The sequence below is a fragment of the Zeus faber genome (assembly GCF_960531495.2).
Source record: "Zeus faber genome assembly, chromosome: 16".
Lineage (NCBI taxonomy): Eukaryota > Metazoa > Chordata > Actinopteri > Zeiformes > Zeidae > Zeus > Zeus faber.
In genome coordinates this window covers 22,809,381-22,821,147 of record NC_137202.1, presented here as the reverse complement: position 1 = coordinate 22,821,147, position 11,767 = coordinate 22,809,381, and the positions used below count along the sequence as shown (strand labels likewise).

Sequence of the window (11,767 nt, the reverse complement as noted above, 5' to 3'; positions counted from 1 at the left end):
CACACTATTTTTATTTCTTTTGTTTGGAGACGGGGACGTGCAGCGGAGAGAACATGTGCTCTTAGTCATGAGAGCATTCACTCGCGTTTAAGCCGGAGCTCGCAGCTTGTGCGTTCTAATAATTAAAAGAAAAAGTGCGCACCACAAAAATGAACCTGATGTTTAAATTATTTTTTGGGTCCCTGTCAGTCGCCCCCCCCCCCCCATACGGCACCGCTGGATGTGTCCACCCGTGAGTGCACGGGATTGGTCCCAATAAGTTCTGGTGTATGAGGTCAGAATTATATCGTGGTGCCTACGAGCTGCCACCCACGAGCCGGCAGCCGCACAGACACCCCACAAGACCGCAAAAACACTCCGAGCACAATGCGCCGCGGCCACACAAGAACCCCCAATCGACAGGGAAGCAGAGAACCTGCGGAGCAACACCCACGCACGGCCCCCAGGTGCTCAAAGCAGTCTCAGAGGGCACGAAAGGACCCGGCCAACAACAATAGACAACTATTATTATTGACTATCGACTTGGTGTGCTGTCTATCTATCTATCTATCTGTCTGTCTGTCTGTCTATCTATCTATCTATCTATCTGTCTGTCTATCTGTCTGTCTCTCTATCTATCTACGAAACATACATATATGCAAATACTAAAAAGATAAATTGGGGCTACGGCTAAGGTGACAGGACTGTTTGCGTGTTTGTATGTATGTGTGTGTGTGTGTGTGTGTGTGTGCGTGTGTGTGCGTGTGTGTGCGTGTGTGTGCGTGTGTGTGCATGTGTGTGCATGTGTGCGTGTGTGCGTGCACGCGCGTCCCCGTGCGTGTGTGCACTGCACAACAGACCAGCAAACCATCTGTTCTTCTCCCCTTAATGAACAAAGCAAACAGCAGGAGTCGCGACCGTCTCCAAATCTTTCAGAAAATGTTATTGGGAAACACGCAAACGTGCGCGGGAAAAAAAAAAGGGGGGGGGGGGGGGGGCGCCGCGTTCCGCGTTTCCGTCCCGTTTAATCCGGTTAGCTTTGATGGAGAACAGGGGCGAAGCAACCTCTTTAGACCTCCGCCTCACATCGGTGACGGAGAAGGTCTGAAACACAATTAGCAAGCTGTTCTCTGCAGTCACATCTGACCACGGGCAGCCAAATAGACCTAATGGATGGGAACCGACCAATGGGGGCCTACCCTCCGCCGCATCTGTGGGAGAGGAGGAAACGCTCAACTATTAGACAGCTGCTCCGCGTATCCCTTCGAAAATGTTCTCGGACGTCGGGAAAGAGCCGGATCAATCAAAGCGGGGGGGGGGACGCGGGGGTCGCGCATTTGAATTCCATCCAGCCGTGAAGGTATACACACACGTATATACGGATATATATATATACCGGGCGCGGGGGCGGGGGGCTGCAGATGCCGCGGCCGGTCAACATGGGTCTCCGGGGCGTTTGGGTCCTCCACAGGGTCTGACACGGAAGGGCAAGGCCGCGCGTTATTGTTATTAGGGGTCCCGGTAAGCCCCTGCCGGGCCGGACCCCCCTAAGGCCACGGCTCATGTCTCGTTTGAACCGCGCTGTCGCAGACGCCTCGCGCTTGAGGTTTTCATGCGAATCGATCCGCACGCGGAGCAGATAAAACCGGGGGACGAGCAAATTTTGAGCAGTTTTAACACGGACGAGCCAGTGCACCCGACTGCCGAAGCACGTCCGACCCGGCTAAAACTACCCGGAACGCGTACTCCGACGTAAGCTGCGAACGAGGTTGAGGTGTCATTTAAACCGTTATGTGGCAAGCACCCCGCGGTTCAAATTTCACACGTCCTGCGTCTCGTTCCAAAACGAAGGAGATGAGTGTTACAGTGAGACACTTTTTGGCATCATCATATTATTTACTATAAACATACAGATTCCGAGTGAGAATGTCCAGTTGGACTCTGTCCAGTGGGCGACGTGGACTCAGTCATCCAGTAGTGTTTGAACGTTACCAAAATATCGATTTACGCGTGTATTTATATAGCTTCTTACCTGATAGATGATCAGTTGATCTGTTAGAGTGATAATTTGCGCGGTCCACGTCACTTTGCCGGATTGATGAAAAAAATAATTTAAAAAATCCTTAAAATGCCGTCAGCGCATCCCCCGAAAACACTGAAATGTGCAACTCAGTGATGCGTTCAAGATCCAGCGAGGGGTTGGAAAAATAGCAGCCGTGCAATGGTTGTTACCCACAGAAATATGTTTTTGTATTTCATTGAAACTGAACTCACTGAAAATGTAATCCGAGGAATAAGAACTCAACTCAATTTTACAAAAGAAATTATGTAAGTTGAACTGCTATCGTAAATCGACGCAAATACGTCATTATTGACGTTTATGACACACAATATCTACCGTCACAGAGACTCCGGATGTACTTCAATGCAACAAGGTAAGTTATAACAATGAAAACTTATAGTTTGAAATTAAAAAAAAAAATTAAAAATTGTGACAAACGTCATGTTTAAACATGTTCTTATACATACTTACTATTACTCACAGAAAATATGTTTTAAGCATGAGATATGTAATAGATTCACACAGTAACGCAAAAATAAGGACTTACATGATTACATTTAAAGGTAAAGTTTAGTTTAAGCTGGTTGAGGCGACAATGCTCGTAAGTGTTACTGATAGTTTTTTTTGTTATTAATGTTTTGCGTGTAGGTTGTTGTATAGGACACTTAACTTAAGCGTAAATAGTATTTTACTGGGTTTTTTTTCAGTTCATTTAAATCTAGATGCATATTTCTAAACTGACTATCAGTGGGCCACAAATGCTGCCCCAACCGTAAAATCAGCCAAATGCAAATTTTAAAAATGCAATAATTTGCAATGAACGGGAATTGTATTTTACGGCCACCATTTACCATCAGTAGTAAAACAAATATTTAACAATAAGAAACTCGCGCTCAAATAATGAATAAACCAAAACGATTCAGTGAAGTGAACAGCGTGTATCTAGTGTACGGTGACACCGCCCTCAAGCGGATGAACGCAGTTACCACACACACACACACACACACACGTACACACACACACACGTACACACACGTACGTACACACACACACACACACACACACACACACACACACACACACACGCAAACGGAGATTTTGGACCCAGCGGCTCGCCGTACGCAGCTCAAACACCACCTGTAATGCCCGTTATGAGCAGTATGGCCGCTCTCCTCAACTCCACCTGACATAGTTCTCCTACCTTGGTGCCTTTTCTTCTTCTTTTTTTGTTTGTTTGTTTGTTTGTTTGTTTGCCGGAGCCGATCAACGTACAGTTCCCTCAACACGCTCAAGAGAGCATGTTTTCCACCACCGGCTCCCGGGGCCTCTGTAAGTACAGCGCCGTGTGAGGTTGGCGAGGTCTCCTGTCATTAGCAACATGGTGCTAGCTAGCCGGCTAGCTCCTGCGCCGTCATTCAAAAAAAGTCCCACTTCCTGGACGATTCAAGTCACGTCTTAACCGACTGGTCAAGCTGCTCTTTCGTTTCTGGTGCCTTTTAACTTTTCTATTCCTGACGTTTCAACAATTATAACTATAAAAGTCAATATGATGACGAGTGAAAGATAAGTAGAGACACAAGATAAAAACAACCAACGCCTCTATGCCCCGCCCCGCCTGGGAAAGGAGGTGACAGCATGTCGAATGTGTTGCTCCACAGACCGGGCTCCTCTGTCCAAAGGCCTCCTGCTGCTGCTCACCGGGCTGACCGTGATGCTGACCGTGCTGCCACGGTACCAGGGCCTGTTCACCTACAACATGCAGGCCATCACGCAGCGGCAGCAGGTGAACCACGCCACCGCCCCCCCTGTCATCAGGAGTAGAGGGCATAGGCCTTTGCTGGGACATGGGATTTAGAAGGCACGGTGGTGACTGGGCATCACACATCTCAGGGTTCTAGCGGACAGCACAGATCATTCCAAAGCAGCCCGAAATATTCTCACAGGAGATGACAAACTGTTTCCAACCATCTCAAATCAAACGACTGAGGTGGGTAGAGTACTAAAGTGTGTGTAAGAATATTGAGTATTGAGCCAAACGATTACTCAGGCACAAATTCCATTTAGTTAAATCTGTATTAATATCTCAACAGGCAATAGAATTGCATTTGGAAACACATCTAATTGGTTTACTTCAGCGCCCAATAAAGTGATATCAAAATATTTGGTCTTCGGAGTGCCGTTTGCACTGTGTTTTGTTATTTTATTTGTAAATCTGTAGTTGAACTTGGATAGTCTAAGGGAGGAACAGGTTTGATTTGGATTTTCATCAACAGCAAGGAGACAGAAGGTGAGGTCTGACCAAATTCAAGACAAAAATGTAGCATGAACGGTCTGACAAAATCACAATGAGCGGTGCATTACCCCCTCTAGGAATATACTCAAGTACATTTTTTTAAATTATTGTTTCTAAAAATCTACTTGCAAGTACAATTTTTTAAAAAGGTTAATCAAGTACATGTAACTAGTTCTGCCTGTTGGAACGCATGCCTGATTGACTCTTTCAGTTTTTAAACGGCAGAGCGTGTGACGATCCTTATGTCGTTCAGGTATGGAGATGGGTGTGTGGCAGGCTGATCTGTCTGGACCTGAAGGACACCTTCTGCAGCAGCTTGCTCATCTACAACTTTTGCATCTTTGAGAGGAGGTTTGGCTCCAGAAAGTTTTCTGTGAGTACACAACACCAGATGTACAGCGATGGACTGGATGGATGGTTTCACTGAACCAAAGTATCTCCAGAATATCTTAAATTCCCTCAAATGATGAAATATTTTCTCATATCTAGGATGCAAATTTTATAATGATTACTGTTGGAATTTACACCTTAACTTTTCTCATGAAAATCCATTGATTTTGTGCTGTTACAGTTTAAATGTATACGTCTGCTAGATAGGGACAAAATCAAAAACTGGGGTAGATTTAGGATAAACATCTCTTCACTACCTCATGTTTGTTATGGTAGCTCGCTTGTGCCAAAACTAAAATGTCCCTTAAAAACAATGGCTTTTTGGGATAGTACTTCATTAGCTACTGTCAGATGCAAACACCAAGCACCACCAAATCCATGCTTAAAATGCACAATACAGTCAAAATGATGGTGCAAAGTGATGGGCCTAAAACTTGCAATGTCAGCAAATATGGTTAAAGATCACAAGCCTTTCACGCATTATTATTAAAAATCAATATTATCCCAGTTAATTTATAATCTATTTGAATTTTATCTTAATTATGAGCAATTTTATTTTTGGCTTTGCAGTAAACTAAACCTCATAAAACATATGTATTTCTATATTTCAGTCATTCCTTTTGGGTACTTGGTTTCTGTCTGCACTGATAGACCTCCTGCTTGTGCAGGCTGTGGACTTCCTGTTTGACTACAAGGTGGAAGAGCTTCCTACGGGACTGTGAGTAGCCTGACAAATCAAGTGGCTCCATGCTGAACAAAGTTAATATGTACGTGATCCTTCCACGAATGGGCAGTAGGCAGTCTCCTCGGCTAAAGATATTTTGACATTTGCTTACTTAATCTTGTGAGAATTCCATTCGCAACTCCGAGCCAACAGGCTCTTCTGACTCTAAGAGGAGACTCTGGAAAATGACTTCGTGTAGGTGATTTGAATATAAACTGAACTTAAACAGTGACCCTAGGTACCGCCAATGTGACAGATTTGCTGCTATATGCTAAAGTACGAAACTGACATGTTTTTCAGATATAAACTTGCAAAAAGTTTATAGATATATTATTTCCCCCCCTCTCCATTTCATTCCTGCTCTTCCCTCCTCATCCCTTCCTCTTCCTCTCTCTCTCAGCATCTCTCCAGTCTTCTCTCTGTTTGTGCCTTTCTATCTGTCCATCCCCAGGGTGCCTGTCACCCAGGTCTTGGGCCACATTCCCATCACCAACAAATCTCTGGTCTACATAGTGGGACTGCAGGTTGGTAGACCAAGCCCTGTGTCTGGCTGCGGTGCGCTGGTGTAATGTGTTGGGGCCCCAGAGTGTCTACGATGTAGCAGTAAAACGTGTGTGTCAGGTTATCAGATCCCATTCCAATGCCTATAGATACCGCTGTGAAGGCCTTCAAGGCACACCGTCAACACTGTTAGTTTGCATTTGGAGCGGGGAAGTGAAATACGATTTCTGGATCTCTGGATACGAGATGCCAGATTTCAACTGTTTCCTCTCTATTAGATGTATTGCATGTCTCTCTCACTCTCTCACTCTCGCACAGCTCCTGACCTCCAGCCCCTTTATGTGGCTCATTGCACTCAGTGGACTGGTGAGTAGCTGAAAGCTTCTCTGTTCACCACACCGCCTTGATGTAGATTTCATAGTTATTAACCCTCAAGTTGAAACAGCCCCGCACTGAACCGTGTAGAATGACATAAGGCCTGGGCAATATAAGAGAATCTTTGTTATTATTATAATCATAGTAATGTCTTCCATAATATCTCATGTTAAAGAATCCAACCGAGGTTCATTGTATGAAACTATATTAAAGTGTGGTATCACAACAAAGCAAGTGCTGAAATAGAACTCCCTGAAATATTTGAGACCTCTTATCATGACAAATATCAGATCATTTTGTTATTATCCTTAATGTAAGATACATAATAACGGTATACTGTACGTTACCACTGAAAGACAACAAGCGATAATTCAACATGTTTATGATACACAATTACAATTGAAACTCCAAATTCCGATGCGGTGGGAGATAAATGCTCATATCAGTAATACTTAAATTACTTTTACATGGCTGACTATGACTATGAAATGACTACGCAACAGGTGTAGTTGTTTAAACGTGAGATAAATTATGAGAGGAAGATATTACTTAGAACGTCTTAGGGTATGAGTGGTTTGGTCTGATCACACAGTTTGCATCAATCATCGAGGAAATTCTATGTACTCAACCTCAGCTGAATTCTTCAACGTACAATATTGAATAAATTCCATATGGTTAATTCCCTTAACAACTGCATGTATCCTAACCTCCCTTACTATTGTTCCCCTTGTTATTGGATTGCTTCCGTCCTTTTAGGTCTCAGGTGGACTGTACCACTGTAATGTCCTGGGGCTGCAGCGGCTCCTCTTTGTTCCTGCCTGGTTATCCAAGACATGCCAATACATCCTAGAGCCCCTGTTTTCAGGTAGATCCCACCACCACCACCACTAAACCCCCTAAATCCTCCATTCTTCACTTGCCTCAATGCAAAGAGTTTTCCAATGGAAGCCAGGACTTCCAAACTCATTGAAATTGCAATAAGCAGAATTTAAAAAACAACAAGTCAAGTGTCTGTTAGAATGATGTTATGAGTGATGCAGCAAAATGAAAAATTATGAAGCTGAATTTAAATCTGTGTCCTTAGACACGAAGACATTTCAAAGACAATTCAATTTGCAGTAAGTTTTCGTAGCATCATTGGGCAGCAGGACACTAGTAGTAGCAGCTATTTAACACCTTGGAGCCCTAAAGGGGTCTCATCAAGCGTCAACTCAACGTTGGCCTCGGTTTCACTTGCGTTGGGTGTGGATGCTAGAATGCAGCAAGCATACAAATACAGTAACAAATCTTGCTTTTAACCAGACGTTATATTCCCCCACAAGATGACAATGTTCATTTCTGCTGTTTTTTCTCGCACCAGCCCCATTGTCCAGTCTTGAGAGTAGTTTCAAAATAACCTTAGTTGACGGTTAACAGTTAAACCGATATAAGCTGTAAAGTTCTTTGTTAGCTTTAAGACAGGGGTTCCCCAAACTTTTTTATGGCAAAGCTCCAAAATATTCTCCTTTTTCTCTCATTCAACCAAATCCTGACTGTCATTTTTTTTTTTTTTAGTATTGATGTCCCATATTTTCACAGGAATATGTTCCGTTCATCCCGAGTTATTATATTGATAAACCAGTGTATTCAGCCCTAAGGGAGAGCTCCACCCTTTTTCAACCCTGGTATTATGTTGGTTTATAACTGTTTTAAAGTTGAAAGCACAGTGAGAAGCTGCAGCAGAGTGGTAAGTTTCTCAATAATAAAGTGTTCATTGAGGTTGTGCTATGAACAATTAGAGATAATTATAAATAGTAATATGCTGTACTATTTCTTGTCTTACCTGGTGTGTGTGTGTGTGTGTGTGTGTGTGTGTGTGTGTGCACTGTAGTCCCCCAGCCCAGTGGAGAGAGCCCACTGGGGATGGGAGCCACACTGGACATCCAGAGGGAGCAGAGGATGGATCTGCTGGACCAACAGCTGCTGCTGGCTCAGTACAACCAGGCCAGGAGGAACGACAGGCAGCAACCACAGGTAGAGTTGTTAGAGAAAAAAATCAAACGTTCAGGGGTGTAAACGAGTGACCTTTCAGTTATGTTTTTTTTCCATGTACATTCATTAAAAATTGACATATTGCACTAATAACATATGAGTGCTAATCATATTTTATAACATACCGTAAAAAACAAACAAACAAACAAACAAACAAAAAAACAACACTTTTATTCTGATTCCTTACAGCTATCTTGCATTTGTATCTGGTTGAATATAGAAACAGGGTGCTCAGGCACTTAAATTCGAGGCTGCTCCACAGTTGCCACAGAAATATATTGACACATTCTCTCACAAAAATAACCAGCAGACATACACTTGCCTAGATACACTTTGGGAAAGTATTTGTTTCAATCCCCATGTTTGTCTCCTGACAGGCTGGGCTGTTAGATTGGGCCCGGTTGTTCCCCTCCCTGAGGCACCGGTTTCAGAACCCTCGGCAGGCCCAGCCACGCCCCCAGGAGCAGACTGATCCCTCTCCCCAGCCTCAGGCACCTCTCCTGGAGCACTCCCCTGTCGCAGAAGAGCAGGTTTGTGTCTGCTGTGTATGTTTGCATTTGCGTCAGAGGTCTTCACAGGTCCAATATGTTTCACTCTGAAATGGACCGGCGACTGTCCTAGAAAAACCCAAAGTGACCAGAGCCCTGGAGGACCCTCGGGAATTGGGACCTGGGAGTCTGAAAGAGTCTTGCATTTTAACCAGGTCGATTTGTTCTGGTGGAGCAGTTTGGAGCGGTAAAAATGTTCATGATGAATGGAGGTTGAAATGGTAAATATTATTTGGGCTTTAATGGAAAAGCATATTTTCTGCGTCGTACAGTAATGAGTTGCATTTCGATTAATGGACAGAAGGTTCCTGGGACCTGTAGGATCCATTCAAAAGCTATATTCGCTTTGTTTTCTCCCATTTGATCTCCAACCTCTTCATGTTGAGGGTTTTATATTTAATGAAAGAGGAAAAAAATGTTTTTCTCAACTTCCGATTTAAATGTATTTTTCTCCGCTTTCGTACCGCAGGTGGCGGTGTTGGTGGAGATGGGCTTCTCCCGCATCGACGCCCTCGAGGCGCTCCGAGCGTCCAACAACGACATCAACATGGCGACCAACTTTCTCCTGCAACACTGAGAGTCTCAGCGGCGTGACGGCAGACAAGCAGGAGCAGATAGACCTAGAGGTGCAGCATAGGGACAGACAGCAAAACCCCCCTGAAGGCAAGACTAAGAGAGACACGCAGGTATGGCACGAAACCCCTGAAAGGTTAGAAAATGGTTTGTGAGGAGAAATTGACGGTGCATTTGCCGAACGCGAGGGTGCCGCACCGTCGCCTTCGTGCTCGGGAGGGTGGCGCCGAGGCAGGCCCCGGTGCTCTGACGGAGAGGTGGCGCTCGAAATCCTTAAGAGCGCTGGGTGTCGAATAGCGAACGGGACGGACGCCGTCTCCCAAATACGTGGCGGTAGCGGCGCAGTCCGCAGACTGTTTCTCTGGAATCCTAAAGGACGCCGAATCTCAAATATCAAACGGTGTACCCTCGCCTCCTTACCGATCTCCAGTATTACCTGAAGTACAGTGCAGCTTTTAGTATTCTGTAATATCTACCACGTCATGATCGGTCAAGGATGACTAATTGCAGAGATCTTCAGAGATGCTCAGAGGACGCCATCGAAGACAGTTGAAATCCAAGAAAGGTCACAATGAAGAAAACGACGCCCTCTGAGACGATGAGGACATCGAGGATGTGATTTATCAACCATCTTTAGATTTTCCTTTCACATTTGCCACAGTAGAGTATTTTTCTTACCCGAGGACCCCCAGGCTATCGACTCAAGAAAGCTTGTTTTCATTTCCCTTCGTCAAATCAGTACAGGATCGGAGGAAGAGGCGGGTAACGCAGCACCGTGCACAGCCCCAGAACTCAGTTACCCGGCAGTCGATGAATCTTTAAAGAAGAAGCCAAGGAAGAGGTCGACCGCCCTGACGAGGTCCGCACCGCAACCCTTCCCTTTTTATATTCCAAATAACACGCGCGGTGAACAGAACGAGCACAAACTGCGAGAACATTCGCAGGTCATGCGGCCGGATAGGGACGGCTCGGTGCGCTATCTCAGGGTTAGTGGGACGCCCGCTCCGTTTTGTTGCCTTGATGTTTTCATCTCATTTCCCCACGATGAACACATACGTATTACGTAGTTGCCCTTTACCGGATGTTATTCTTCTCCTCGGGCTCACATTTCTGTCAGTCCACGCAAAACATTTATTTATTCTCTCTCACCGAGATGAGATTGTTTTTTTTTCTCCCGGCACAGTCTTTTGAAACAACCAGAGTTGTCTTTAAAGAAATTAATTATATTTATTATGCAATTTCAGGAGCGTTTTATCAAACCTGTTTGTGCACTGTATGGTAACTACTTACTAAATATTAACATACTTATAAAAACATGTGTGGGGGGGGAATATTTTACAGGTGGAGCAATGTATCGATGTCAAAAACAGATGATAATTTTCTATTTGATGTACAATGCTATTGATGATAATATATGACCACTGAGTTGAGTCTGTTTTTTTTTGTGTGTAAATTTATTGTGGTTAGTAAAATAAACTCCTGTCGGTCTGAAGAGGGACGGAGGTATGCTGCATGAACAACTTGCCCTATCAAACTGTGGAATAAATCAACTTGCTCATTTAATTCTGGTTTGTGCTTCTCAAGGCAAGTAACAAAATCCACAAAATGTGTTTTTGAAATGCTAATTTAATGTGATAAGCATTCTGTCAGGTTTATTTGATTTATACATTTTCGCTGTTTTTTTATTTTATTTTTTTTAAATAAGGTAACAGATTTCTGTATGTACTGTATGTTTGAGTCAAAGTTAGTAGCCAAGCAGTTTGCCTGTCTCGATTATCTAAACAATATGACAACCCTTTAAATACAGTTTATCAAAATGACTTTCATCAGGGTTTCCGCTGGCTAAAAAAGAATAAAAATCCATTATCTGAAAATAAAGATGTTAAATTGCATTAAAAGTCAGAAATGTTACTTTTAAGGGTATTAACTTGCAGTACCCACGGGAAAAAAAGAAAAGCCTTTGTTGTTTACTTCATGTATTTTAAGTTAATCGGATTAATAATTATGTTTATTTTTCCAGTTCAAATTGGTCTTGAAATGAACTAAAGTCAACGTGTAACAGTCTTATAAAGTCTTCAAAGTGCTATCATCGTATCAATTAAGGCCGCTATTATTTTTAAATGCCTATGTTATTGCCAGACCTCAAAATTGTGTGGGTTCCTGCTATTCTGCTGTTTAACACATGATGTCACTCTCGTTCTCTTTATTTCCATACCAGGCACTCTCCTCAACCACAAAACAACAAAGCAGCTGTAGACATGTCCCGAAAAGAGGAATGTCCCATGTGTGAA

General features: G+C 43.7%; 1 protein-coding gene across 1 annotated transcript; it reads left to right on the top strand.

Annotated features, from left to right (window-relative positions):
- Positions 1-3,283: 3,283 nt before the first annotated feature.
- On the top strand, positions 3,284-11,258 carry ubac2 (UBA domain containing 2). The gene is made up of 10 exons (XM_080016852.1): positions 3,284-3,370; positions 3,700-3,824; positions 4,588-4,707; positions 5,336-5,442; positions 5,849-5,972; positions 6,268-6,315; positions 7,081-7,189; positions 8,195-8,337; positions 8,733-8,885; positions 9,373-11,258. Exons 1-10 carry the CDS (start codon positions 3,340-3,342, stop codon positions 9,478-9,480), a joined length of 1,068 nt encoding a protein of 355 aa, XP_079872978.1. The 5' UTR covers positions 3,284-3,339; the 3' UTR covers positions 9,481-11,258.
- Positions 11,259-11,767: the final 509 nt, after the last annotated feature.

Coding starts and splice junctions, on each gene's coding strand:
- ubac2 (XM_080016852.1), top strand. CDS start 3,340: ATGTTTTCCACCACCGGCTCCCGGGGCCTCT. Junction 4,708..5,335: donor TTGGCTCCAGAAAGTTTTCT/GTGAGTACACAA, acceptor TCTATATTTCAG/TCATTCCTTTTGGGTACTTG. Junction 8,886..9,372: donor CCCCTGTCGCAGAAGAGCAG/GTTTGTGTCTGC, acceptor TTCGTACCGCAG/GTGGCGGTGTTGGTGGAGAT.